The sequence below is a fragment of the Colobus angolensis genome, unplaced genomic scaffold (genome assembly GCF_000951035.1).
Source record: "Colobus angolensis palliatus isolate OR3802 unplaced genomic scaffold, Cang.pa_1.0 Scaffold3, whole genome shotgun sequence".
NCBI lineage: Eukaryota > Metazoa > Chordata > Mammalia > Primates > Cercopithecidae > Colobus > Colobus angolensis.
In genome coordinates, this window is record NW_012116265.1 from 24,990,930 (window position 1) to 25,018,728 (window position 27,799).

The following is a 27,799-nucleotide window of genomic DNA, read 5'->3' on the forward strand; positions in this document are numbered from 1 at the left end:
CCCATTTTCAGATGAGAAAACTCAATAAGGTGAAGTCACTCAGGGGGAAGTAGACTATTTGGGCTTCCTACGATGCCTGCCCAGCTTCAAAGACTGTCCCATAGGCCTCGGTGCGGGAATGTAACGGCTGAGTCCCCAAGGACGCCCAGCTCCCCAGAGATGGTGGCTCACCTCCTTCACCCGCTGCAGCATGGGCGGCAGCCACTCGGTGTTCACTTCGCAGTGACTATCCAGAAATGTGAGGACGGTAGCTGCAGCCACATCCGCCCCACGCACTCGGGACCGGATCAGCCCTGCAAAGGGAGTAGACAGGGCTTGGTGCTGGGACTGGGCCAACTGGCATCTCACCTGTCCCCGAAAGTCCCAGGGCTCTCCTCCCCTTCAGGGGCCGAGGTTTCGTGAGTTATTGTGATTAGATTTGTCTTTGTACTTCTGCTTGTTTCCTGCCTCCCTCCCTTGCTTCTTCTTATCCACCCATCAACCACCATCACTCCAGGGTCACACCCTGAGTGCCCTCTATGTGCCAGTCACTGGGCTCTAGGGACACATTGATGAACAGTCACAGTTTAGAGCATGGAAAGGGCAATAAAGTATAGTTTGATCCTAAAGGAGAACCGGAAAACAAAACTTTTTTCCCATGAGAACCTGTGGGTGGTCCCCTCCAGCCATACCCCTATGTGTAGCATGGAGATAATCTTCGAGACTAAGATAGGCTGAAGTCTGTATGGTAGCCCCTTCCCTTACCTTCAGCATGTTATTTAACCACTCTGAGCCTCAGCTTTCTTATCTATAAGATGCAGAGAGATAATAATCCCTGACTGTCAGGATCAAACAAGACAACAGGGATAGAGCTTGTGCCTGGGGGACCCACACACGTCAGATTCTGTTCTTCTGTGCCTGTCCCCCAACAGCCTCACCAGCCTCATTTTGGGCAGCACTCTGCTCCAGGCTAAGACCCGCCTGGTCAGGAGGGAGGAGGCCCAGCTTCTCCTGCCCCTGCCAGAGTGGCCATGCAGCCCTGTGAGCTGTGGGAGGGAAGGGCCTTACTCTTAGAGCTCTGAGCATAAGCAGCTCCTTGGAGACATTTCCCTAGTCATGCCTCTGCCCCACACTCTGCCCCTAGCTGCCTACCAGCCTGCCCTCCAGCCAAAAGCCCATCAGTCTCCACCCCAAAAGTGTCTACAAAGCCTCTAGTCATAAATTTACATTTACTGTTGTCAAATCCAGGGACAGCATATTCCCAGACCTGATGGTACCTACAGCCCAGTGGCTTGGGAAGCATTTAACTTTGGCCACTTCCATTCCGGTTTGAAGGTCTCTGTCACTGATATATTTGTGGCCCCTTGGCCTGACTGGTCTTTCTTTCTCTCTCTCTCTCTTTTTTTTTTTCGAGACTGAGTGTCGCTCTGTCACCCAGGCTGGAGTGCAGTGGTGTAATCTTGACTCACTGCAAGCTCTGCCTCCCGGGTTCAAGCATTGAAGTGATTCTCCTGCCTCAGCCTCCTGAGTAGTTGGGGCTACAGGCATGCACCACCACACCCAGATATTTTCTTATGTTTAGTAGAGACGGGGTTTTAGCACATTGGCCAGGCTGGTCTTGAATTCCTGACCTCAAGTGGCCTGCTCACCTGGGCCTCCCAAAGTGCTGGGATTATCTTAAACATATCTATCACATCCCTCTCTCACTCTAAAATTCAGTGGCTCCCTGCTACCTCTGCCTTATGAAGTCAATGCTTTCTTCTGGCTTCCAAGGTCTTCTGTCATCTCAATTCACTATACCCATTGCCCCTGCTGACCAGGCCTGGGGTCTCGCAGGAAGGGAGTATGAGTAAAGGGAGGTGAGGAGGCTGGCCTTTGGGTTGGGCCTGACAGATTGGAACCATGGCTGCTCTATTCATCACCCTGGGCAAATCGCTGAAGCTCCTTAAACCCCAGTTCCCTTGTCTGTACAACGGCCACAATGGGCTGAGTACAAGGACTGAAAGTAACAAAGTGGATGCCCGCAGGGGAGGAGCCCTCAGGAAAGGGGCTGTTAGTATCGCACATGCCCATACCCCTGACTGATGCCTTTGCTTGCAGAGTGCACAAGCCGGCATGCCCTCCCTTGCTACCCTTTACCTGTCTCATTATGCCCCCACACCCTGTTGAGGCCCATTCCTCCATGGAAGCCTTCCCTGCTCACTCCAGCTCTCCTCTGATCTCCATGCTATTCATACACAACCACAACCAACCTGTGGCTGCAGTGGATTCTGACCCCTTGGCTATGTAGTAGCCCTCCGAGGGCAGGGACCACACTTTGTATTTCCTTCGTGTCCCCTAGAGTGCCATGCTATAGTTGCTACTCCAAAACACGTCTGGATTGGAAGTGAGGTCACATCTGCTTTATGCTTCTGGATTTTTCTGGATTTTTCTCAAAGCCTTTCCACACAGCCTGTCTCATGTAATCCTTACAATCACCTTGCAAGGCTGAAAGGGGCTGTCTTATCCCATTTCTCAGGAGAGACAGCTAAGGCAGTCGGAGATGGAGCAACTTGCCTCCAGTTGTGCCTTGATGGGGCTCATCTGGGAAGCAGGAGAGTTTTCTGCAGAGCCTGGTCCCAGCCATCAGGAATGCAGCAGGGCCATGTTGGCTTGGTGTGCCACAGCACCAAGAGAGAGCGGGGAGGTGCAGAGGATGACACCAAGATGGGCCCTCGGTAGGAACCAGGGTGCAAGGACTCACCTTCTCGCCGGTCATTGCGCAGGCACTTGACCTTGGGGATCCTGGTCAGGAGTAGACAGTCTTCCGCTGAGGACGTAGAGAGGAAGGCAAGCTCATTTAGACATGGGCATCAGGCCACTAGTGGTTTGACTGCCATGAAAATTGCCCCATACTAAGCCCAGGAAAGGGCTGGGGATGGGAATGGGGAAGGGGTATGGTCATCATGACTGGCCGAAGAGCTGCCCTGCCCCACTCTCAGGCCAGAATGAAGAGTGCCTGTACCTACGGCAGTACTCCACTCCACCTCAGGGAGCACCAGAGAGCACGCTTGGGGGTGGTTACCAGCCCAGCTAGCATCTGTATTTGGCAGTTGAAATAATGAAGGATGCTATTGATTTTCTTTACTTAAAAAAAAAATAATCTCACAAGTGCCCCATCCAAAGCAACACCCACCCTTCTTTCCCCTCCTTTGACACCAGGAAACAGGACCAGGGAAGGGTCCTAGAAAAGACAGGATCCCTGCCGGGGACAGAAAGGTGTTAGCGATGGTCAGGACAACCTCAGGGGTGCTTGCCTTGGTGTTCTGGGGAAAAGGGGACGAGGGTGGAATGGAGAGCTGCAAAAAGGAAGGTGACTACTCACGATCTGAACTGAAGTCATCCACTAAAATGATCTCCTGGATCAAGTTGGTAGGAGTTCGGTTCAGCACACTAGAGTAGCAGTGGAAACAGAAAGAGCCTGGATTTAGGAACCACCTCCCATTTTTACCCCTCCCTGGGCCATGGGACTCCCCAGCTGCCCAGCTCCAGGGCCAGTACCATGGGCGCTCCTACTTGAATCCCATTCTTGTCAAAGTTCATTAAGGAAATGGGGAGATGGGAGTTCAACTTAACCACAAGCCCAGGCTTAACAGGAAGAATCTACCTCCAATCCGCCTGTCTCTGACACTGACAGACACTGCTGGGCTTCCATCACCCTCCTGAGGCCTCCTGTCTAGCCCAGCCTCCCCTCAGCTCCTTACACCTGCATTTCTGCCCTTGTCCTGGACACCTGACCTGGTGTTTGACTGTCACATTCCTCTAACAGTTGGACTTCTGGGGTCTTCCTGGCCCTGATTCACCAGTTTCACCTTCTCAGAAGTATAGGACTCAGCCTCCAGCACCTGCTGGCTTCATGCTGTCTGGCCACAGCACATGACGATCCCAATGTCCTCCCCTGCCAGCGCCACTGAGATGACAGTCCCATGGCTGGACTTACCTCTTAACCGTGCGCAGCAGGGTGGAGCGGGCCTCATTGTGGAAGGTGATGATGACGCTGGTGGCCGGCAGGTCCGAGGAGTAGGACACAGACGGGCAGCTGAGCAGGGAGCAGAGGTCAGAGCCAGACATGAGGGCATCCTCAGGGCAGGCCAAGGTTTTTCTTTGTCCAGTCTATTGCACTCGAGAATACTTCTGCGAGGCAGAGAAGGCACACCCAAAGCCAGGCCAGAGGCCCCGCCCCTCTACCCCCATGCTGTATCCCACACTGGCCCAGAGCCCAGATGCCACCCATCCTGGGGTCCTGGGAGGGAAGCAGCAGGTTGGGAGACCTTCCAAGGCCTGAGGGCTCTTTACTAGGGATCCAGAGCCCCCAGAGGGTACAGCACCAGGCGCCAGGATACAGCCCTGACCACACAGACAGAACTCTCTGTCCTGTGGTAGGGAGGATATGCAAAAGGGAAAACCACCTCTTTGTTTGTCCTGATACCCTGGAGCTTCTTCCTTCTCTCCTCCCACCTCAGGACATTTGGTAGCATCTGCAGAGGAATCACCCCTACCCTGGCTGCCAGGGAATTCCTCCCTCTCACTGCCCAACACTGATAGCCCTGCTGCAGACAATGGACTGGGGAGCAGTCTCGCTCCTCTGGGGGTCCTGGGTCCCCTGGAAGAAACAAGCCTCTGATAAGACACCAAAGGCCTCTCCCGCCACCCCCTCCCTCCCCAGCCATCCATACACCACATTTTCTGGCCTACTGGCTCCCTCTCCTCTAGAAAGGGAGTGAAAACAATTCATTCCTGCCAGACTTCATCCCTGTTGTTTCTGTGCATGCATTTATTTGCGCTCCTGGGGCGCTGGAAGGCGGCCTCCATTGCTGGTTTTCATAGCAATCTTCTTTATTACAATTGCTCTCTGACTATTCCAGCAGTGACCATTTTTTCATTATGGCATTCATTCTACTGACAGCAGCTTACAGCCCGAATTCCCAGGCCCGTTTCCTGCCCTGCAGAGCAGACCGGGTCAGACAGGCGGGAGTCCCACTAGCCTGGAACACCCTGGGGGAAATCTTGAGAGGCTGTGCAATAATTCTCCTTGAGAGGGGGTGTGGGGTAGTGGTGGCTGAGGGAAATTTGCCTTCTGCCCCTTAAGAAACCATGCTGCTCAAGGGCCTATGAATTTTAGGGGTGGGAGTGAGCCTGGCCAGCTGAGCTGGGGTGTGCTGGGAGCAGCAAATACCTCCTAAGTGTGTACCCTCCCAGTGCTAACCTCCAGGGCCCCAGTCCTCTGTCCTGATCCCCCAACCATCCAGTGCCCAGGAAAAGGGGAACTGGGACAGCGACATCTCCCTGGAGGGGGCAAACCCACCCACACCCCATCTGAAGGGTGAACTTGACCTCCCCACTGGCCCCCTCCAACCCTTTCCACCATGTATGCCTCTGGGATTGATGTATTGATGTCCCTGAGGATGGGGGTTTATCTGGCTCCCAGGAGCCAGGAGTCTCTAAAGGGGTTTGTCCCAGCCCTGAGTTTTGAATTTGGAACCGGTGGGGTTTTCTCTGTGATCCTCCTCGGGCTGTCTTATGTGGTTTATGTCCCTTTGCTCCCCTGGAGGGGGCTCCCTAGATTGAGGACTGGACCAGAAATGAACCTGACAATTTGGAGTCCAGCGGACACTACAGCCCGCAGGGCTGCAAGGAAGAGCAGCTCCTACCAGTGAACTGGCCCCATCATGGTGGGAGGCCTGCCCACCACAGCCAGCACGTCCTTTGCTTCCCTACACATGTGCACACACATGCACACACACACACACACACACACACACACACACACACACACACCCCGTGAGCCACCTCAGCTTTCTTTCTTTTTTTTTTTCTTTTTTGAGACGGAGTCTCACTGTGGCACCCAGGCTGGAGTGCAGTACTGTGATCTTGGCTCACTGCAACCTCTGCCTCCCGGGTTCAAGAGATTCTCCTGCCTCAGCCTCCTGAGTAGCTGAGATCACAGGTGCCCACAACCACATTCCGCTAATTTTTGTATTTTTAGTAGAGATGGGGTTTCACTATGATGGCCAGGCTGGTCTTGAACTGCTGACCTCAAATGATCCACCCGCCTCGGCCTCCCAAATTGCTGGGATTACAGGCATGAACCACCGTGCCCAGCCCACCTCAGCTTTCTGAGAGGGCCTGGCAGCAGCATATGGCACCTCATCAACCCACCACTACCTTGGATTTAAAGCGTCTCATTTAAAAATCTACATAGCCCCCAGGGCAATTCCCCCTTTAAATTTCTCAGTGAGCACCTGAGAAGGTTCAGTCAGGTAAGCTGGAGGGTGAACAGAGATTACCCAGGACGAGCCCTCAATTTACAGATCGGGGCCAGCAGATCCTCCAGACCCCGGGACTAGGTCGGCCATGGCTGGGGCTGCCCACGAAAGGCCTCCAAGCGGAGCTACGTGGATGTAACCTCTTCTGTGGCACAGGCAGACAGGAGGGGACACTGCCCAGGACTAGGTGAGAAAGAACTTCTGAGGCCCAGAAACCGCCAGCAGACCTGGTGTTGGCCTTGCTGCGTACCAGGAGTACTGCCTTACTTGGCTGCATGAGTGGTTTCTGGAGGCTGACAGTGCTGGTGTTACAGGACAGCAAGGCTGAGGTCTGGGGCTCCTCCAGCCCTGTGTTCATCTCACCTTGCACAGGCTACCAAGCACCCTGGACTTCAGGCATGCATCTGTGAGTGACAAGGAAGGTGCTAGAACCAGGTCCTCTCATACCCTCACCTCACCTATACCCTTTGTGCTGTGGAGTAGCTGCTTCAGAAGTAAAAGCAACCTTGATCCAAGTCATTGTTAGTACCCTCAAACCAGGACCAGATGGAGGCCCAGCCTAGCTCTGAGCACATAGCTGCAGGCACAGCGGTGGTCAGCTCCAACAGTGCCCTGGTCATTCTGTGAGATGTCTGCACAGAGCGCAGAAGAGGGGCCCAACCTAGCTGGGGTTGGGAAGGAGCCTTCCATGGAAGAGAGGACAGTGAGCCAAGTGTCCTTGAAGTGAGCCAAGTAGCTCAAAGGGTAGGTGGGGCAGAGGTGCGTTTGGGCAGAGGAAACAGCACATGTGAAAGCAAGGAAGGAAGGAGGGAGGAGTCCGGGACTGCAGGACCATCGAGTGCTGGGGGAAAGGTGGGTAAGGCCAGGTCACAGGGAGGGGAGGGTGGTGCTTCAGCATGAGGAACTCAGACTGTTCCTGCAGGTGACAGCAGGAAGAGGAAAGACTGGAGATGGTGACGTTCATACTCTAGACAGAACACACAAGGGCCTAGACCTGGAGAGGGGCTAATGCCTTGCTTAAGGCCGGTCACTCACACTGAGCTGGGATGAGAGTGGAGGCTTTCTTGGTCCTGGTCTAAGGCCTCTCCCACCTCACCACATGGGGAGAACTAAGAACAAGACTGGGAAGCATTTCTGGGAGTTGCTGAGGAGGTGGGGCTGTGGTGCAGGAGGAAAGGTAGGTCAGTGGGGTGGGGCACAGCACCCCACTGTTTGCAATGGGCAGGGCTGTGACTCTCTCCACTTTAGGCACCACCAGTAAGGCCCCAAGAGCGCCTGGCTCACCCACCCCCACGGACCTCCTTTGGTCCCCTCCCAGGTCACTTTTGCTGGGACGCCAGACTGAAGTGCCTCGGGGCCTCGTTGGCCCCAGCTGAGCAGTTTCTTTGGTCTTGGCAGGGCGTTAGTAAGTCAGATAAAAAAACAACAGAGGGTGAGGGTTTTTGAATGTCTAAATCACTGGACACAGTCTGAGGAAATCATCCTCATTCCTTAGATACATGTAAAATAAGACAAGGTAAACAATGTTGGCCTTTTCTCAGCCTTTCTTCCTCCACCGACACGATGGAGGCCGTACCTGTAATGGCGGGTGTCCCGGATGGGCCGGTCCGGGCTCAACTTGTCACTCTCCAGCTGGTTGAAGGCGTGCTGCCTGTAGGGGTCCTCTCCAGCCTTCAGCTGCTTGGCCGACAGGTAGGCCTTCTCATCAAAGCCTTTCGAGGGAGTTCCTGTCACCTGAGATGAAGGTCAGCGTCAGAGAGGACCACAGGCAGGAGGACCCCGCTGCATGGCGAGCACTCAGCACACACCAGGCGGGAGCCAGCCGCGTTGCCTCATTTGTGCCTTATGCCAACTCTATGAGGACGAGACCGTTATCTCCCCCATTGTACAGATGAGAAAACTGAGGCTCAAGAGGCTTTTTTTCCTTTCTTTCTTTTTTTTTTTTGTTGACACAGGGTCTCATTCTGTCACCCAGGCTGGAGTGCAGATCTTGGCTCACTGCAACCTCCGCCTCCCAGGTTCAAGCGATTCTTCTGGCTCAGCTCCTGAGTAGCTGAGATTACAGGTGCGCACCACCACACCTAGCTAATTTTCATAATTTTGGTAGAGATGGAGTTTCGTGGTGTTGACTAGGTTGTCCTTGAACTCCTGACCTCAAGTGATCCGCCCACCTCGGCCTCCCAAAGTGCTGGGATTACAAGCATGCGCCACTGCACCCAGTCATCAAGAGGCTTCTTAAAAAGCATCCAAGGTCAGAGCTAGTAAGTCACAAGGTCTGGATTTAAACTGGTTATTCCGACTCCACAGCCCATGCTCTTAACCAATGCTCTTGGCAGGATACGGGGAGGGGGAGTCCTGGAGTGCACTAGACCTCTAAGTCAAGGTGTCCTGAGGGGACTACAAACCAGAATGGACACTTCTAAGCACCTGCAGATCGACAGTCTCCTAGGGAGAAACCTGGGCCTAGCCTTGGGCTAGGCATTATATGAGGCACCGATCAGTAAAACACCAGGGACTGGACAAGCTGCTACTGAAAGAACTACCTGTAAGAACAGCAAACCCCTGCAGGCTGATGCCAGAGCTACCAGAACTCAAGTGCTCAGACAGTGGTGCCTCTTCTCTGGGACTTTTGCTTGCTCCTGAAATGGCCCCCTGTAAGATCCACTGGTCCCTAGGCACTAAGTACTGGGCAGTGATGGATGGCAGATGCCATCGCCCATCTCCTTTCTTCATGGCCACACCCTACCCTGTGCTTCCTGAGTCCCCAGCAACGGACACTGGGGAAGGACACATCTGAAATGCACGGATGGATGCACGCACCCTGACATCTCCTTACTTGAACCAAATTGCTGGCTGGATATTCTCCAGAGTGCCATGAAATATCACCAACTGGGGGTACATCCCAACTCCTACTTTCCACCCAACCATCAGCCCTGAGCTGAAGCTGTAGCCCCAGAGGAAGCAGAAAGGAGGGTGAGAATTGCCCAGTCACAAAACTCTTGCATGAGGATGCTATCACAGGCTAGTCCTAGAGGGATGCTCCCAGCAAGGCAGCTGGACCTGTGGGAAGTGGACCGCTGTGTGGTATGACACTGGGACTATCACCAGCAGCTCAGGGTCTCTATGTTCCCCTGAGAGCCTAGCCCCCAACCTCACTGGACAGGCATGCCCAGGGTCCAGGGAGCTCTGATCTCTGGAACTGCTGCCACTCTGTAGCGATGCTACCTTCTCAGGTTGCCTCCCGTCCTAGGAGCCAGTTGGAGGCTCCCTGAAGGCAGAACAGAGAGGGAGATGTCCTCGTGTCCGCTGGGCCCACCCCATGCTAGACACAGATGCTCATGATGGTAACACGGCTGTGGCGGCTGTGCTGAAACGTTGAGGTGGTGCCATGCCAGAGGCTGAACAGATGTGGCAGAGCCCCCAGTGAACTCAAAATCCATTTCAGGAAAGACGGAAGGATGGAAGGAAGGAAGGAGGGAGAGAGGAAGAAAAGGATTGTTTTGGCTTGAGCCCTGGATGGCCACAAGGATCCAAGCCATCCAACTCTGAAAGTGAGAGTGAAAGGGAGAGTGATTCTTTGTGTCCTTCCCACCTGGGAGAGCAATGGAGGCCCTCTTCGCTCTGGGTCAGGGAAATGGAACGGGGCCTCCAGTTGATGGCACAGGAGCTATAATTAAAGAAAAACTGCAGAGGGATGATTTGCTGAGGCTCCCAAAGGGAGAGTATGCACTTCATTACCCTCTAGGTCAGCGGTGGGAAATAGCCATGTTTGTTTATTTAGGACTTACGGCCGCTCTGTGGGCTCAGGAAAGCTCTGAGTCCTCATCCCACACTCATTCACTGCCCAGTGAACACTGACAGTCACCCATCTACCAGGCACTGGGGCACCCTTCTGCATCACCTAAACATGCATTCATTTGTTTATGAATGCTTGCATTCACCCATCCATTCATTAATGCATTCATTCAACAAAGCTCCTCCGAGCACTTCCTATGTGCCAGGAAGCAGAAGTAAGGTTTCTGAGATGGTTCCCCCTGCCCCAGCCTGCTGCCTTCCCCACCTCATTCAAGGCTTCCTCAGGGCCATGGAGACTGTTGTGGAAGAACGTCTGCTCAGGCCCAGGCTTCTCTAGAGAAGTTCCTCCCAAACCCTTGAAATTGAGTTACACATCCTCAAAGATGCTATTGGGGAAAGTCTGCTGCTCCCTTCCACAAGCCATACTCTCTGGGTAGTCCAACCCCGCTCCGGGTGGTATCAGGGTTTGGGGTTTGACTCTTCACCTGTGAGACAGCTTGTGAGACAGGTATCATGGAAACAGTAGGCCCAGAGGCCTTAGCTCTCCTTTCAGGATGACCCTGCTGTCCCTTGGGGTTGGAGCTGAAATGTCAGTGGCCCTGAGCCAGTGAAGTGGAGGGGATCCTGAGGAAGGGTGGGTTGTGGCTCCTGGCAATTCCATGACCTCTGAAGGGCTTTCATTTCCTCTCTCCTCAGCTGTCTCCAGCCTCACGCGGGTCACCACCCAGAGCTGTTCTGCTTCTAATATGTAACCCCAGTTCCCACGCCCAGACCATAATCACTTCCTCCCAGCTCTTGAACTCCTCCTTTTGCCTTCAGTCCCATTCTTTGATCTTGAGACTTCAGGTCTTTGAATGTCCCATGGGTGACCCTAACTTGGCATCTCAAAACAAATTCCCCACCTATCCCAAAGTTGCTGCTTCTCCTGCATTCCCTGTTGCAGAGATGGGCAGTTTCACCCAAGTCATAAATTCACCAAGTCATCCTTGATGCCCTCCCATGCTCCATAGCCTGATTCAACGTCTGCCCTGTGTATTCATAGGCAGTGTATTTAACACCACTGGTATTAACTCAGCAAACACTGATTGAAAACCTACTGTGTACATACACTGGGTAAAAGGCTGGGAATGTGGAAATAAACAAAAGGCAACATGACCCCTAGAACAGGAATCCAAGCATCTGGTCCCTTTCATGCCCCATCCCATGCCAGGCTTGGCCATGTCGGATCAGGAAGAAGAAACCTCCAACCCCAACCTCAGAGCGGGGGCAGCTGGAGAACTGACCACAGAACCTCACCCCACCCCGACTCCCACTGGAGCAGGAGTCTGCAGATGTCGTGTGACCAGTGGATGCTGTTTCCCTCCTCCCCTCTTCTAAAGGGGAACTGTGCTGCTGCTAGCCTGCATTCCGTCCACATTGCTCATGAAGCGCGTATTGGCGAGGGAGTAAATGCATCATTTGGCACTTGGCTGCAGGACCATGAGGAGCTATATCTGGACCAGTTCAAGAGACTGGAGATCCTGGGCTTGGAGCCACTGGATGGGACTGGCTTGGCTGCCCTCTCTGGTGGGGGTGGTGAGAGTATTTTGGGTTGTTGGTGGAATTCTTATGTCAGGCAGGGGCACATGTCACATGACACTGACATCTGTGCTTTACTTCTGTTTCTTTTCCACTAGATGGTGAGCTCTTCCTCATGGGGCTCCCCGCACCTGGCACATAGTAGGTACTCAATAGGTGTTTGCTGAATCAAGGAATAGATGAGCAAATGAATGAATACCTAAATATCATCCCTGCTTTCAAAGGACCTATAATCAATTGGAGAGAAAACAACAGCAAACAAATGGGACCCTGTGATACATCACGTGACCTTCAGGGCCCCCCCCACCCCCGCCTGCTGTCTCACAGACTACGAGCCCCCACATTCACAATGGCCTGAGGCACTCTCTGGGCAGGTGTCACCTTGCTGAGCTTGCTTTCACTATTGCCCCTTATGTGCTCTGCTCCAGCCACACTTTCTTTCTGTGAAAGGCTCTTCTGTGTGTGGCTTTCTCCTTCACCTCCTGCAAAGCCCTGCTCAAACCTCGCCTCCTCTGTGAGCCTTCCCCCACCACCATATGTAACTCTGTGATCCCAACCCGACCCTCACATTCCCTGCCCTCCTGCACTGTTTTACTTCTCCTATGGTACTCATCGCAATCTCACAGTCTATATGTGCTTGACTTATTTATTTTAGGTTTTTGGCTACTTCTCCCGATAAGATTATAAGCTTCACCAGGGCAGGGGTTTTCTGTTTCGTCCAATGCTGAATCCCAAAGCCCAGAGCAGAACCTTGGTGATTGTAGGCACTCAAAAACAATAGCTACTGAATACATGTGTGATCTCAAGCCTCTCCTTCCTCCTTTCCCCACCTGCACCCTTGGCCAAACACAACACTTGAAACTGAGGTGGGCCAAGCTGACATAGGGTAGTTTTTGCCCGTCTTAGAGATCTTCTTCCCCACTCATAGGCTCCTGGAAGGACTGTCATTCGCTGTCCCCTGCCCCACCAACACCCCAAGCACCACCACAAGGGTGAGCACAAGACCCTGGCTAGGCCAATCTTATTGCTGCACCTCTAGACACAGTGATTGGTTCAGGAGTGGTCATTTGATTTGATCTGGGCCAATCAGAATCTTCCCTGAGACTTTTCTATACAATGAACTTTTTTTTTGCCAGCACTGCCAAGCTTGCAAAATGAGAATCTTCTTGTCCATCACATGGAGAAACCTTGTCTGAAAAATTAACCAAGAAGAAACAATCAGAACCAGGAGATGTAAAGTATCTATCTACTTACCTACCTACATTTTTTTTTTAAAAAAACTAATTTGAGTTGGGTGTTCTTCTCTAGTGACCAAAAGTTCAGAGATATCAGTCCTTCAGTTATTTCAATAAATAGAAAATCATTCTCCACAAGTAAAAAGCAAAATCAAACCCAAAACCCAACAAATGAGTCACTGACAACAATCACAGTCATTGGTGGCAACGCTCCATTCCAAAATATCAGGCCCGTCTTTGGCATTTGGCCAGTGGCTTAAGTCCAGAGTTGGGTGGGGCATTCCCAGCCTTCCCCAGCAGGCAGGGCTGTGTTCAGGCTTTGAGACTGGGGGTTCCATCTGGACCATGGCTCCAGAAGCCCTGGTGTTGCCATGGTGAGGAAGGAAGGTTGGGGAGATGGTGAGTGACAGGCTGATGAGCCTCCCACATCCTTCTAGCCTCCCGCTGAGAGTTCTTGGCTGATGTTTAGACAGTTGCCTCCCTCCCCAGTCTTTGTACTTTTAGGGAGTGCCAAATCCAGCCCTTCCGTGTCCAGTAGGTCAATCACATCTGAAATGGTTTAAGTTGAAATAATGACTTTTTTCTATAAAATGGGAAGAATTACTGTCTCACCTTGGACAGCTTTATTTTCAGTCTATCATTTCAATTAGACCTTGACACTTCCCTGACTTGTTTCAGTTTTTTTCCAGCTTATTTTTTTGCTTATTGCTTCCTGCTAAATTTAGGAAACAAACAGCAAAGAAGAAGGTTTAAAATAAGAAAGGAAAATATTTTCCATGTCATTTTCATCAAAAACAGTTCAGTCCAAATCTCCAAGCCCTGTAAACTTTCTTTTAAAACATACACATACCCCTAAGTTTGAGATTTTTTTTTTTTTTTTTTTTTTTTGAGACGGAGTCTGGCTCTGTCTCCCAGGCTGGAGTGCAGTGGCCGGATCTCAGCTCACTGCAAGCTCCGCCTCCCGGGTTCACACCATTCTCCTGCCTCAGCCTCCCGAGTAGCTGGGACCACAGGCGCCCGCCACCTCGCCCGGCTAGTTTTTTGTATTTTCAGTAGAGACGGGGTTTCACCGTGTTAGCCAGGATGGTCTCGATCTCCTGACCCCGTGATCCACCCGTCTCGGCCTCCCAAAGTGCTGGGATTACAGGCTTGAGCCACCGCGCCTGGCCCTAAGTTTGAGATTTAAACAGCTCTGACTCATTTTAAATAATTGTTGCCCAATGTTCTTTTACTGCCAGTAAAACAGGTACCTGCTGGGTTTGCCTTTCACTAAATTTCAATGAAACTGCAAGTGAAAAGGATCTGGCCCTATTTTATGGATGGCCCCTGACTTCTTTCCTGAGTCTACTATAAACCAAAAACACCTGGTGAAAAAAATGTGATTTCCAACCACTCCCTTCTCCCCTGGGAGTAAAATCTTACCTGATTCTCTGTACCAAGTTGAAAGACTGCCATTCATTATGAGAGCTGGGAAGCTAAACACATAATTCAACAACTCTGAGCTCAAGGTCTCAGGTTCCAGCTCTTCCAAATGAAAAGGAGGGTTCCACAGGGCCTCCCTGAGCCTGCCTCAGGAAGTAGCCAACCCCACTGGGCTGCCAGTGGTCTCATCCAACCAGACAAGGTGCTGCGGGCTGAGTGGGGTATCAGGGGTCCCTCAGGAGTCTGCTCCAGACATGTCCCCATCTTCGGCTGCACATTGCCTCAAAAGTGGCAATTATTGTAGTGACTGGCCAGGGCTTTGAACTCTCATGGCCCTGGAGTAGCATGGCAGTTCTTACCGCTCTCTGGCCTTGAAAAGTCACTTACCCTTTCCGAACATGTTTCTTCTTCATCTGGAGAATGGAAATTACCAAGAATGCAATGTATATAATGTGCTTTGCACAGTGCCTGGCACATGAATTATGATTATTATTATTAACTAATGAATTATTATTAACTATTAGTATAATATTATGTTATCTGCCTTTTTATCAGTAGTTCTCAACCTTGGCCACACATTCGAATCACGTGGGAAGATGGCAAAAAGCCTGATGTCCAGGTCATACCCAAGACCAGCTAAACCAGCGTCTCTGGAGGTGGGACAAAAGCAGCAGATGTTTCTCAAGCCCTCCAGGTAGTTCCAATGTGATACCAAGTTGAGAGCCGTGGCTTTATACAAACTCATGATGGTGAGGGGCTAATCATGGGCTGGTGAAATCATAGGATCTTGGAACTACAAGGGACCTTAAAGGCTGTCTCCTCTGACCCCGTTCCCAGGAAGGCTAACCATGAGTCTGGTTTTTGGCCTCTGTATTGACCAGAAACTTCACCATCAGCAGAGCCAACTGAAACTCAGCTAGAGCCACTATGGTTACTATGGAAATCCAGTACCTTGCAACACTTCTGTCCCACAGGCCTGGGAGGCCCTAGTTTAGTTACATATCCAGAATACGAGATGGGAGCTGCCTGGGGAAACCCACCTAAGGCCTCCAGTTAGATTTCCCAACACATCCTAAGACAACTCCTCCAGGGGTACTGAGGACTGCAAAGCTTTCCAACACTAATGGTTTCACTGAGAAAGAGTTCCTGTGACCTTATGAGTGCTTGTGGTTCCAGTGATCTCACCAAGAAAGTGGAGGGAGGCCCATTGCTTATTCCCCTAGGTATCTGAGCCAACCAGGGTCCTCTACCTAAGGCTGGGCCAAGGCAGCAGGCCCGCCATTCCAGGCAGTCTCTGCTCAGACCCCAGGATCCCCTCCAGGTCCACCAGGCTCCCCATGTCTCCATTTCCCACACTCTGCCCAGCCCAGAGGCCATCTGGGGATGGAGGGAGTGTGAGGCTGGTCCATGCCAGAGATATATGATGCTCAGCTCGCACCTGCTTATCAGTTTCGCCAGTGCAAGTCGAGCATCCCTGGGTCTGTGAGGGGTACAAAAGCCTTGCCTGATCCTTCCAGCCACAGCTGCTGTAGCCCAGGGTGTGAGGGAAGACTGGGAGTCTTCAACAGGAATCAGCTGATGCTGATGGCTCATTGAGGCTCTACTGTGCAGTGGGTGCTATGCCAAGGGCTTATTTCTATCTCCAAATGCTCCTCTTTTCCTTATTTTACAGAGGTGGAAACTGAGGCCTAAAGAGGTACAATAGTATGCCCAAGGTCAAATAGCTGCTGAGTGGCTTAGCCGGGACCAAAATTAAGGCTGTCTGGCCACAGAGCCTAAGCACAAAGCCTTCTCTGTGTGTCTTCAGACCAGCTCGTGGCTCAGATGTCCTTGGCATCCCCCCTTGCCAATACTGAGTCCTGAGCTCCAAAGCAGGCTGGCCTCTGGTGCCTGGCACACAGCTGGGTCCTGACAAGCTCAGGCTGGAGGTTGCTTCCCTCCTCGGCTCAAGGATCAGGGCATCAGCTCGTGGCTCAGATAGGGACTTGCCTAATGCTGTCACTTCTTGGCCTGGACATGCGCTTCTCGACTATGGCTCAAAAGAACATGGAAAAACAGAAAAATACAAGAGTTTGTGTACTCAGACCAAATCAGCACACTACTAGATTTCCTGGGTCCTCTCAGCCAGCGACACTCTCAAGGTCCTGATGACCCTCAGCAGCAGTCACATCTAATGGGAGACAGTCGTTCTTGCTCAGGGTACCAGTCCCCTAAACAACCTGGTCCTGCTCTGTGGCTGAGGAAAAGGACATGAGCAGGATGAATTGCTAAGACAGGACAACCTCAAGGCAACTGAGGCCCCAATAAACACCCTCTGGGCCAACATCGGGTTCAGGTCGGTGCCACTTCGGCTGTAGTCACAAGCGTAAAGCATCAAGGTCTGCATGTCATCATTGTACTTCAGCTATTTCACAGTCAGTATCTATTGAACACGGACTGATCACACTTGAAGTTAAAAAAATTTTTTTTTAGAGATAGGGTCTTGCTCTATTGCCCAGACCAGAGTGCAGTGGCATGATTCTAGCTCATTGCAACCTCAAACTCCTAGGTTCAAGTGATCCTCCCACCTCAGTCTCCCGTAGTAGCAGGACTATATATATTATAGATAGATAGATAGATAGATAGATAGATAGATAGATAGATAGATAATTTTATTTTTATTTTTTATTTTTAGAAACAGGATCTTGCTATGTTACCCCAGGTGGGTCTCAAATTCCTGGCCTCAAGCCATCTTCCTGCCTTGGCCTCCCAAAGTGCTGGGATTACAGGCATGAGCCACCCCAACATATTAAGGGGGGAAAAAGTAATAATGGGCCATATAACATATAGAACACTTACAGTGTGACTATTGCAAAGATGGTGACAGCCTTCTGCACCACTGACAGAGGTTGGGACCAGTGGGGCCAGGGTCCAATTCAACACATTAGAACTCAGTAAGGCTTTGATTGCCAGCTGAGCGTCTCAGTTTATAACACTTTTCAGAAGAGAGAGCCAAAAACAGAGTACTGGCCGATGTGGCACATTATTGGCACTGTGGGTCAAATTTAGAAACACGTTACCTGTGGCTTGTGACTTGTAATTAATTGGTTAGGCTATACTCTCACAATAATGTCCACCAATAGAACAGAGCATGACAAAGGCAGATTTTTTGAGTCAGATTAAACATAAGGAAAAGGGAGAGGGGAAGGAGAACTTGGGAAAAATCAGCCTGCCTCTCATGTGACTTTCTTTGAGGCTCTGCTGTGGTTCGAATACATCCCCTCCAAAATTCCTGTTGAAACTTAATCCCCATTGTCGTGGTATTAAGAAGTAAGGCCTTTTGGGAAGTGATTAAGTCAGAAAGGCTCTGCCCTCATGAATGGATTAATGCCTTTATAAAAGAGGCTTCAGAGAGAGTTCACACCTTTACACCCTGTCACCTTCTGCCATGTGAGGACACAGCATTCGTCCCCTCTGGAATACACAGCAACAAGGTACCATCTTCGAAACAGAGAGAACAGCCCTCAACAGACACCAAACCTGCTGGTGCCTTGATCTTGGGTTTCCAGCCTCCGAAACTGAGAAATCAATTTCTGTTGTTTATAAGCCACCCCGTCTATGATATTCTGTTACAGCAGCACAAAGACAGGACCGCTGCTGGAGCAGGTGTGACCTGTCCCCTCAATAGGACCATGCCCCTGGACTGCCTCTACCCCTGTAGCCCAGTATTTTATCAACGCACAAAGTACCCATAAATTTTGGAAAGAGGGATAATACTATTTATTAAAATTTTATTTATTGATTGAGCTAGGGTCTCATTCTGTCACCCAGGCTGGAGTGCAGGGGTGCCATCATAGCTCACCGCAGCCTCAACTTCCTGGGCTCAAGTGATCCTCCTGCCTCAGCCTCCCAAAGTCTTGAGGTTACAGGTGTGAGCCACCACATCCAGCCCTAATTTTTTTTAGACAGAAAAAACCCTTTTGATTACTTCTGGGATACCACAAGGGCGGTTTTATTCCATTAGAAAACAGACACAAATGTTCCGATCATAGCACATTTTAGATGCATGTGCAGGGATCAATAGAAATGGGGCATTTATTGCAATTTTGCACAGTACACTGAACCATACGTTGTTAGTAAAAACAACAGTTTCATGTATTGTAATGTGATAGAAATAAACCACTCATTAGGTATGTTTGTCCATGTTTCCCTTTATGGCCACCCATCCTGTAGTTAAACAGACCTTAAAGGGAAGACACAGATCATGCTTGAAAAAGATTCAGTGATGTAAAGACATACATTCTCCTTGACTTAATCTGTGAATTTAATGCAACTCGGATAAAATAACAACTGTGTTGGGGGAAGGGAGATTCAGCTGGAAGAGTTTAAACATGAGAGAACAATTAGAGAAAATCTGAAAAAAACTACCTACCAGGTTTTAAGACATACCATAAGACTACAGATGCTATTCATATAATAGTATCCTATATCTATAGGATATACACGTGGAGGATTGGTGTAAGACACATTTGTACTTCAAATGGCAGCAGGGAGGGAGAGCTTTGCCATTCAGTGAATGACGTTAGGAAAAGTGACTAGGCAATGTGGAAATCAGTAAAGCTGGACTAATTTCTTCAACCAAAATAAATTTCAGGTAGCTCAAATATTTAAATTGAAAAAGAAACTTAAAAATATATAGAAAAAAATTGGTCACTTTTCATTTATTTTCAATCTTGGCCATAAAGCCCGTATGTCATAAAATGAAGCACTATACAAAGACTTAACATTTTTATATGTCAAAAATGTCATAAAATCAAAATACAAACATTACATTGGGAAAAAATATTAAATAAAAATATGACAAAGAACTAACTTCTTTATACACAAAGAGCTCTTATTAATCAATAAGAAATGAACCAATACTTAAAAAGGAATATAAGCTTAAAGGATATGAAGAAGTTCATAGAAAAATGAAATGTGTGGCTGGGTAGTGGCTCATGCCCATAATCCCAGCACTTTGGGAGGCCAAGGCAGGAGGATCACTTGAGGCCAGGAGTTTAAGACCAGTCTGGGCAACATAGCAAGACCTCATCTCTATAAATACAAAAAAATAATAAAAAATAATCCAGGTACGATGGTGCGTGCTATAGTCCCAGCCACTCAGGAGGTTGAAGCAGGAGGATCACTGGAGCCCAGGAATTCAAGGTTGCAATGAGCTATGATCGTACCACTGCAACCACTGCACTCCAGCTTGGGTAACAGAGTGAGACCCTGTCTAAAAAAAAAAAAAAAAGAAAAGAAAAGAACGAAAGGAAAAAGAAAGAAAAATGAAATGTAGGTGGCACATCTCAAGAGGTCAAGAAAGCTTTGTGCCCCTTTCCCCATATCTTGCCTTATGCATTTCTTCCATCTGGCTTTTCCTGAGTTATATCCTTTTATAATAAACATAAGCAGATGTTAAAAAAGGAAAAAAATAAAATAAAACGCAAATGGCCATTAATAAATGAAAAGATGTTCAACTTCATTAATGACTAAATAAAAATGCAAATTAAAGCAAGACATATCTGGTTGATTCCGGTTGAATACAGAAAACAAAAGTCAAAAACTAAAATGAGACATAATGTCTTGCTAATTCATCTGGCAAAGTTCAAGAATAATTATTAATGCTCATTATTTTGACAGTTTGAACAAATAGAAGCTTTTATACATTGGCGAATGATACATTGGTGTAACCACGATGGAAGGCTATTTGTCAACATCAGCGTTTAAAAATCTTACTCTTTGACTTAGTAAAAGTTTCATTTTTAGGCAAAAATACACTTGATTTCCTGAGACAATTCCAGTGTAGATTCCTATGCTCTCTGTGGAGCCCTTCTGAATGAGCACTTGTCCTGGTTTAGGCAATAGATTATATGATCACCTTATATTTCTAGGCATTAACCCTACAATTAAACTCTGTCTCAAAAATAAATAAATAAATAAATAAAAAAGAAAACTGAAGAATTTTACCGTTTCCTTCATATATGTCAGGTTTTTCTATATAAATAAGGATTTTTGTTTGTTTGTTTTTGAGACAGAGGCTCGCTCAGTCGCCCAAGCTGGAGTGCAGTGGCATGATCTCGGCTCACTGCAAGCTCCGCCTCCCGGGTTCATGCCATTCTCCTGCCTCAGCCTCCCCAGTAGCTAGGACTACAGCCACCTGCCACCACGCCCGGTTAATTTTTTGTATTTTTAGTAGAGACAGGGTTTCACCGTGTTAGCCAGGATGGTCTCGATCTCCTGACCTCGTGATCTGCCCGCCTCGGCCTCCCAAAGTGCTGGGATTACAGGCGTGAGCCACCGCGCCCGGCCAGGATTTATTTTTTACAATAAAATTTTTAAGAAACAGGTGAACCTTAATTCTTCTCTACCTAAGATAAAGGATTGAGCTAATTACTGTCGTCATTATCATCATCATCCTCAGAGTGAAACTCAGGGATAAATACATTGATGAAAAGTAAGCCCCTCCTCAGCTGTAACATCTGAGGGCTGAGGTACATCCGTCTGGAGTAGCTTAGTCCTGATGGACAGGAAAGAGAGGAAAGTGCAGGAGGGAGGGGAGCAGGACATGGAGGCTGAACTGCAGTGTCCGGGCGGGAGGTGCTTTTGCAGGTGAATTCATCATTCATGTGATGGTTGGCACCCCAACTTGACTTTGCCTGATTTCTCCCCGAAGCACAAGCCTAACAAGTGAAAACAGGGTGGACTCGGGGTGGGGGCCGAGAAGCCAAGCCTTTCTTCACCTGTACTGCAGACATCAACCACAGAACACTCCCAAGAGGCTGGTACTTAGGTACTTAGGCACATGGGCAATTGGTGCCATTTCCTTTTCCGTCTTGACCATTAAAAGCACTTTGGGAGGCCGAGGCGGGCGGATCACGAGCTCAGGAGATGGAGACCATGCTGGCTAACACGGTGAAACTCCGTCTCTACTAAAAAATACAAAAAATCAGCCGGGCGCGGTGGCGGGCGCCTATAGTCCCAGCTACTGGGGAGGCTGAGGCAGGAGAATGCCTTGAACCCGGGAGGCGGAGCTTGCAGTGAGCTGAGATCGCGCCACCGCACTCCAGCCTGGGAGACAGGGAGACTCCGTCTCAAATAAACAAACAAAAAACAAACAAAAAAACCCATCTTTTTCTAAAGTGCCTGGTGTTGAGTGCTTAACTTAGTCACTTAGCTGAAGGGGGGCAGGCAGGGCAAGGAGAGCTGAAAAGGGATGTCAGTCAAGTTCCTCCAGCTAGACCACAGCCACTCCACAGCGGCAGTCGAGTTAACCTCTGAGTGAAGCAGTTTCCATAGCTGCGAAAAGAAGGTAATGGTACTTCCTCGGGGTGTCAAGCACCTCGGGTCACGGGAGGCCGTCACTAAATGACTGTATAAAAGGAGGGGGTTCAGCAAGATGATCTCTGAGTCTTCTTCCACCTCAAATATCAAATGAGCCGGAACAATATCCACTCATCCTATCATTGTTCAATACATATTTATTGCAGATCATGGAGCAAATGCCGAAACAGTGAGGACTAGGTCTCTGGACAAGCCAGCTGAAGAGCTGAGAGCTTCTTTGTGACCTGTCGCTTTGCTTGGCACACAGTAGCTGCTTGAGGTATGTTTGTCACATGAAAAAGTGTGTTCATTGTGCCCCAGAGACCTAGGCTCCACAGGAGCTGAAGGAGTTTCAGCAGTTCTGATTAGGTGTCACTAAAATGGGACTTGCTCCCTTGGGGATCTCGAGCTTTGGACAGGAGATAAAAATACAAAGGATTCTAGAACAGAGGAGCCCCAGGAGATGAGCTACCCTGTGAGTTCCACAGGTGGTTCCTGCCAAGTGCATGAGCTAGGCAGATGTGCACGCTAGCTGTAGGTCCGGGAGGGACAGAGATGTGTGTTGTATTGAGGTCGAAGGGTCCTCTGTGAGGAATGACATTATTGCAGGTTAATGGTGGATAGTGCTTTTCTTCCTTACTTAATATCTTTGAATACTGCATTAAATTGTTTTTAAGCCACCGGAATGGTTATTAAATTAGTACCCTTTTGGAAAACAGTCTGGCAGTACATTTCTAGTGCTTTATCCTTTGGCACATGGCCTCTTCTATTTCATTCTGCCCATTACCTTCCCCTAGGCATGGCAGGGTGCCCCAAATCTCCCATCTACCCAGAAGATTTCAATTTAACCTTTGGAAAGTACAAGCGATATGTGTAAATAGGCCCTCTCACCCAGGATTCCTATTTTAATAATGATTCAACTTATAGACAAATATTAGGCAGAAAGATGTTCACGATGGTCTTACAAGAATGAAAATTTGAAAATAATCTAATTGTTAACAGCAGGAAAAAGAGTAAATAAATTACGTTCTCTCAACTGAATAGAATATTTAGCAATGATTTACAATATTTGATATAGGCTGTAGGGAAGTAGGTACTCTTTAATACATTATTAGTGGGAGTATAAACTGGTACAAATCTTTTAGAGGCAAATTTAACAGTATGATCAAAAGTAAAAAAAAAAAAGTGTGCACGTAATTCAATTATAGGGATTTTTCCTAAGGAAATGATTAAAATTTGGTTTCACTTATAATAGCAAAAGATTGTAGGAAAAAACCCTAGTTCCAACCGTAGGGAATTGGCTCAGTAAGTTACTAGGTAACAACAAACAGCCAAATTAATTTTGAAAAGGAAAAACGAAGCTGGAGGCATCACACTTCCTGATTTCAAAATCTATTACAAAGCTACCATCATCAAACAACAGTATGGAATTGGCATAGTCACAAAGAGACCACTGGAACAGAATAGATACCCCAATAAACCCATGCATATATGGTCAACTGATGTTCGACAAGGGTGCCAAGAATACACACTGATGAAAGGATAGTCTCTTCTACAAATAGTGCTGGGAAAACATGATATCCATATGCAAAATAATGGAATTGGACCCCTATCTTATGCCATACACAAAAATCAACTAAAAATGGATTAAAGACAAATGTAAGACTGGAAATTGTAAAACTCCTAGAAGAAAACATAGGGGAAAATCTTCATGCCATTGGTCTTGCAATGATTTCCTGGACATGACATCAAAAACACAGGCAACAGAAACAAAAATAAACAAAGCCAGACTGAATCAAACTGAAAAAGCTTCTGCACAGCAAGGTACACAATCAACAGAGTGAAAAGACTGACAGAAAATATTTGCAAATCATATTTCTTATAAGAGGTTAATTTCCAAAAAAATATAAGGAACTCCTACAACTCAACAGTGAAAAAAAAACAAAAACAAAAACTAGTAACCTGATTTAAAAATTGGGCTCAGAACTTGAATAGACATTTCTCCAAAGAATATACACAAACAGCCAACAGGTATATGAAAAAATGCTCAGTATCACTAATCATCGAGAAATGCACATCAAAACCACAATAAAATACTTGTCAGGGCTGGGCGCGGTGGCTCACACCTGTAATCCCAGCACTTTGAGAGGCCGAGGCAGGTGGATCACCTGAGGTCAGGAGTTCAAGACCAGCCTGGCCAACATGGTGACATCCCATCTCTATTAAAAATACAAAATCAGCCAGGCATGGTAGCACATGTCTGTAATCACAGCTACTTGGAAGGCTGAGGCAGGAGAATCACTTGAACCAGGGAAGCAGAGGTTTCAGTGAGCCGAGATCACACCACTGCACTCCAGTCTGGGCAAGAGCATGAGACTTTGTCTGAAAAAAAAAAAAAAAAAGATACTTGTCAGGATGGTTATTATTAAAACAAAAACAAAAAACAAAAACCAAAAAAGACAAGTATTGGTGAGGATGTGGAGAAACTGGAACTCCTGCATGCTGTTGGTGGGAATGTGAAATGGTGCGGCTGCTACAGAAAACAGTATGGATGGAAGCTCTTAAAAACAAACAAAAATAGAACTTCCATAACATCCAGCAAGACCACTCTGGGTATTTATCCAAAAGAATTGAAATCAAGACTTTGAAGGAATAGTAGCACTCCTGTGTTCAATGCAGCATTGTTCACAACAGCCAAGATGCGGAAACAATCCAAATGTCCATGACAGATGAACAGATAAAGAAAATGTGGTAGATGCATACAATGAAACTATTCAGCCTTCAGAAAGAAGGAAATCCTGCCATTTGCAACAATGTGGATGAACCTTGGGGACACTATGCCAAGTGAAATAAGCCAGTCCCAGAAAGACAAATACCGCATGATTCCACTTATATGAAGTATCTAAAATATAATGATGTCAAATTCATAGACATCAAAATGTCAAATTCATGGTTGCCAAGGGCTATTGGGAAGAGGTGTAGAGGAAACAGGGAATTACTAATCAACAGCTATGAAGTTTCAGCCAAGCAAAATGAATGAGCTCTAGAGTCTGCTGTACAACATCGTCCCTATAGTCAATGATATTGGATTGTACACTTCAAAATGTGCTAAGAAGGGAGGTCTCATGTTATGTGTTCTTACTGCAATAATACAAAAGAAAAAAGAAAAAAACTACATATGGAATTAAAAGGCCTACATTTCTCACTCATTGACATGTGATCTATTAGAAGTTATTTACATTTTCTGAATCTCCATCTCTTCATTTATAAAATTAAACCATAATAGAACCTGGACTGAACTCTCCAACTCTGTCAAGAGGGCAGAAATTTACTGTTGGCCTTTACTGGTCTGTTTTATATTTCAAAAGAATATTGGGTGTTGCAAATTGGAACTGAAGGGGTAAACTTATTAAACCTGTGATTGGTTGGTGTTTTCCTGTCATTTTAAGAGACTAAATTTGTAGTGGGCAAATGGGAAAATACTTGTACAATTTAAAAATGTCATCATTAAATATGAGCTGATCCCTCACCCCCACCCCCAAAAAGAGCCTGGAAAAAAAGTGATGGAAGACTCCTTAAACAGAACATACTGCAGTTATAAAAATGATGCAGAAATCAACATTTTTTAACATGGAAAGATGTTCGCTAGACATAGTTAAATGGGAAAAAATAAGCTACAAATTAATATGTGCATTTTGATCCCATTTTTGTTTATCTGGATGTTCTCATTTATCTTGCTGAATAATTATACCTCTGAAATCAAGAAAAAATAACAATAATAATATTAGCTATAAAAGCTCTGTAGCAGTACAAAAAAACGCTTGCACAATAAAGGGAGGAAAGGGCAGGATAAAATTGTATACACTGTGTGATTGCAGTTATGTAAAAATTACGGACCTTGACAAGAAGGGTATACTGAAAACTAAAAACTGTGATTTGTTAGGATGGGAAGATTATGGGTGATTTTCCATCCTTTCGGTTGTTACTATGTTTATGTAATTGTTATTTTTTTTTTTCAGATCTTTTCAGACTTTTTCCTCTGTAGCCTCTCCTCTCCTTGGAATGGTTGTCTTTATGGTAAGTAAGGCTGCTTACTAAATATAACGCATTACATGGGCCTAGTGTACAGCTTACTGTGACTTTAATGGAGAAAGGATGGTCTCTGCAACACATGGTTGGAGCTGACTTTCCCTGGGTGAAGTCTCTGCCATCTCTACCCTATTTCTTATCAGCCCTGATCCCTGACCCCAAGCAGCAGATGTTGTTGGGCTAACCAGCCCCTCCCTTTGGGTTCTTCAGCACCTTCAGGCCCCCACCCATTTTGGCTATCTTGGATTCCACCTGAAGGCTCAGGACCTTGCTGGGGCAGAATGGCGAGCAAATGTGAACCACTAACAACGGGTCAGGGTGCCCTCACACACAGCTGTGGAAGGTACATTTCTTTGTAGAAAACAACTGGGCAAATGCCTCTAAAGCCTTTAAAATGTTCACAACCTCTGGTCTAGTAATTTTGATTCTAGGGTGTTATAAAATAATAAGTAATGAAGATGTAGGTACAAAGACACAGGTTTAATATTTTTTATAATAGTAAGATATTAGAAATAATCTAAATGTCCAATAATGGAAGAGTGGTTACATTATGGCATATCATAAGGTTGCCATGTAAAATACAGGATACCCAGTTAAACTAAAATTTCAGATAAGCAACAAATAATTTTTTTGGTATAAGTATGTCTCAAATATATTGCTATAAGATACATTTATTCTAAAAAAACTATTCTTTTTTATAGTATTTGTTTATCTAAAATTCAAATTGGGATATAGTTATACTAAAAATTTATTCATTTTTATCTGAAATTCTAATTTATCTGGATGTCTTGTATTTTCATGGGCTAAATCTGGTCACCCTATACATCCATATGATGGAATATAATATAGCCATTAAAATTCATATTTTTAGCACCGTAGCTTTCAAATTGTGTTTCTTCTCTTCCTGTGCTTTAACCAGAACGTCTCACCTTTCATCTCTTTTATATTTTAGACTTCTGTGCGAGATTTGGTTTAAAAATAAGAGTTCCATTACTAAACAAAGTTTGAAAAACACTGTTTTAGAAAACTAACAACAGGAAACAGTGCTCATAAAATAGATACTACATAGATAAAAATCATGTTAAAATCAGTATGATTCTAGGTTTGTGTGTACATGCACATACACACACAGAGAAAGAGAATGAGAGACAGACAGACATCAGACACACTGGAAAAATCTGTTTTTTTTTTTTTAAAAGTTATTATTTCTGGGTGTTGGGATTATAGGTGATTTTTGGAAGATTTCCAGAAGATTTTTTTCAAGTTTTCTTCAATGAATAAATGCATTTACATTTTGAAAAAGAATCACTATTAAAAATATCTACCTTCTCAGATGACATTAATACTTTAACATCATTAATTCTCTGTATCTGTGATTATTAAATCAGGGAGTTATGAACTCTCTGGGGAGCTAATGAAATCTGTATCCTATTCTCAGAAGGCAGATTTCACACAAAACTTTGCATACAGCACCCCCAACCTAAACTTCTTGTTAAGAATCTGTCTTGAGATTCTGTTTTGTTTGTTTGTTTTAGATGAGGTCTCACTGTCACCCAAGCTGGCACCATCTCGGCTCACTGCAACCTCTGCCTCCTGGGTTCAAGCGATTCTCCTGCCTCAGCCTCCCGAGTAGCTGGGACTACAGGCACACACCACCATGTCCAGCTAATTTTTTTGTACTTTTTGGAGAGATCAGGTTTCACCATGTTGCCCAGGCTGGTCTCAAACTCCTGAGCTCAAATCATCCACCTACCTTTGCCTCCCAAAGTGCTGGGATTACAGGAGTGAGCCACCACGCCTGGCGCCTCCCTAGATTCTTGATTCTAGAATGCAATTACTTAACTCTGCCTGTTTATAAAGCTACGTACTCTGGGCTGGGTGCAGTAGTTCACGCCTGTAATCCCAGCACTTGGGAGGCCGAGGCAGGTGAGTCTCTGAGATAACCCCGGCCAACATGGTGAAAGCTCGTTTCTACTGAAAATACAAAAATTGGCCGGGCGCGGTGGCTCAAGCCTGTAATCCCAGCACTTTGGGAGGCCGAGATGGGCGGATCAC

The 27,799-nt window shown here is 47.2% G+C and overlaps 1 protein-coding gene across 1 annotated transcript in view; it reads right to left on the reverse strand.

The window, feature by feature from the left end:
• GALNT16 (polypeptide N-acetylgalactosaminyltransferase 16) overlaps positions 1-27,799 on the reverse strand; it is a 98,488-nt gene that overhangs the window by 26,657 nt on the left and 44,032 nt on the right. The window contains exons 2-6 of the mRNA XM_011949678.1: positions 7,861-8,018; positions 3,959-4,057; positions 3,344-3,411; positions 2,723-2,788; positions 172-293 (exon numbers count right to left, since the gene is read on the reverse strand). Coding sequence (XP_011805068.1) covers positions 172-293; positions 2,723-2,788; positions 3,344-3,411; positions 3,959-4,057; positions 7,861-8,018 — 513 coding nt within the window. The remainder of the gene's footprint in view (positions 1-171; positions 294-2,722; positions 2,789-3,343; positions 3,412-3,958; positions 4,058-7,860; positions 8,019-27,799) is intronic.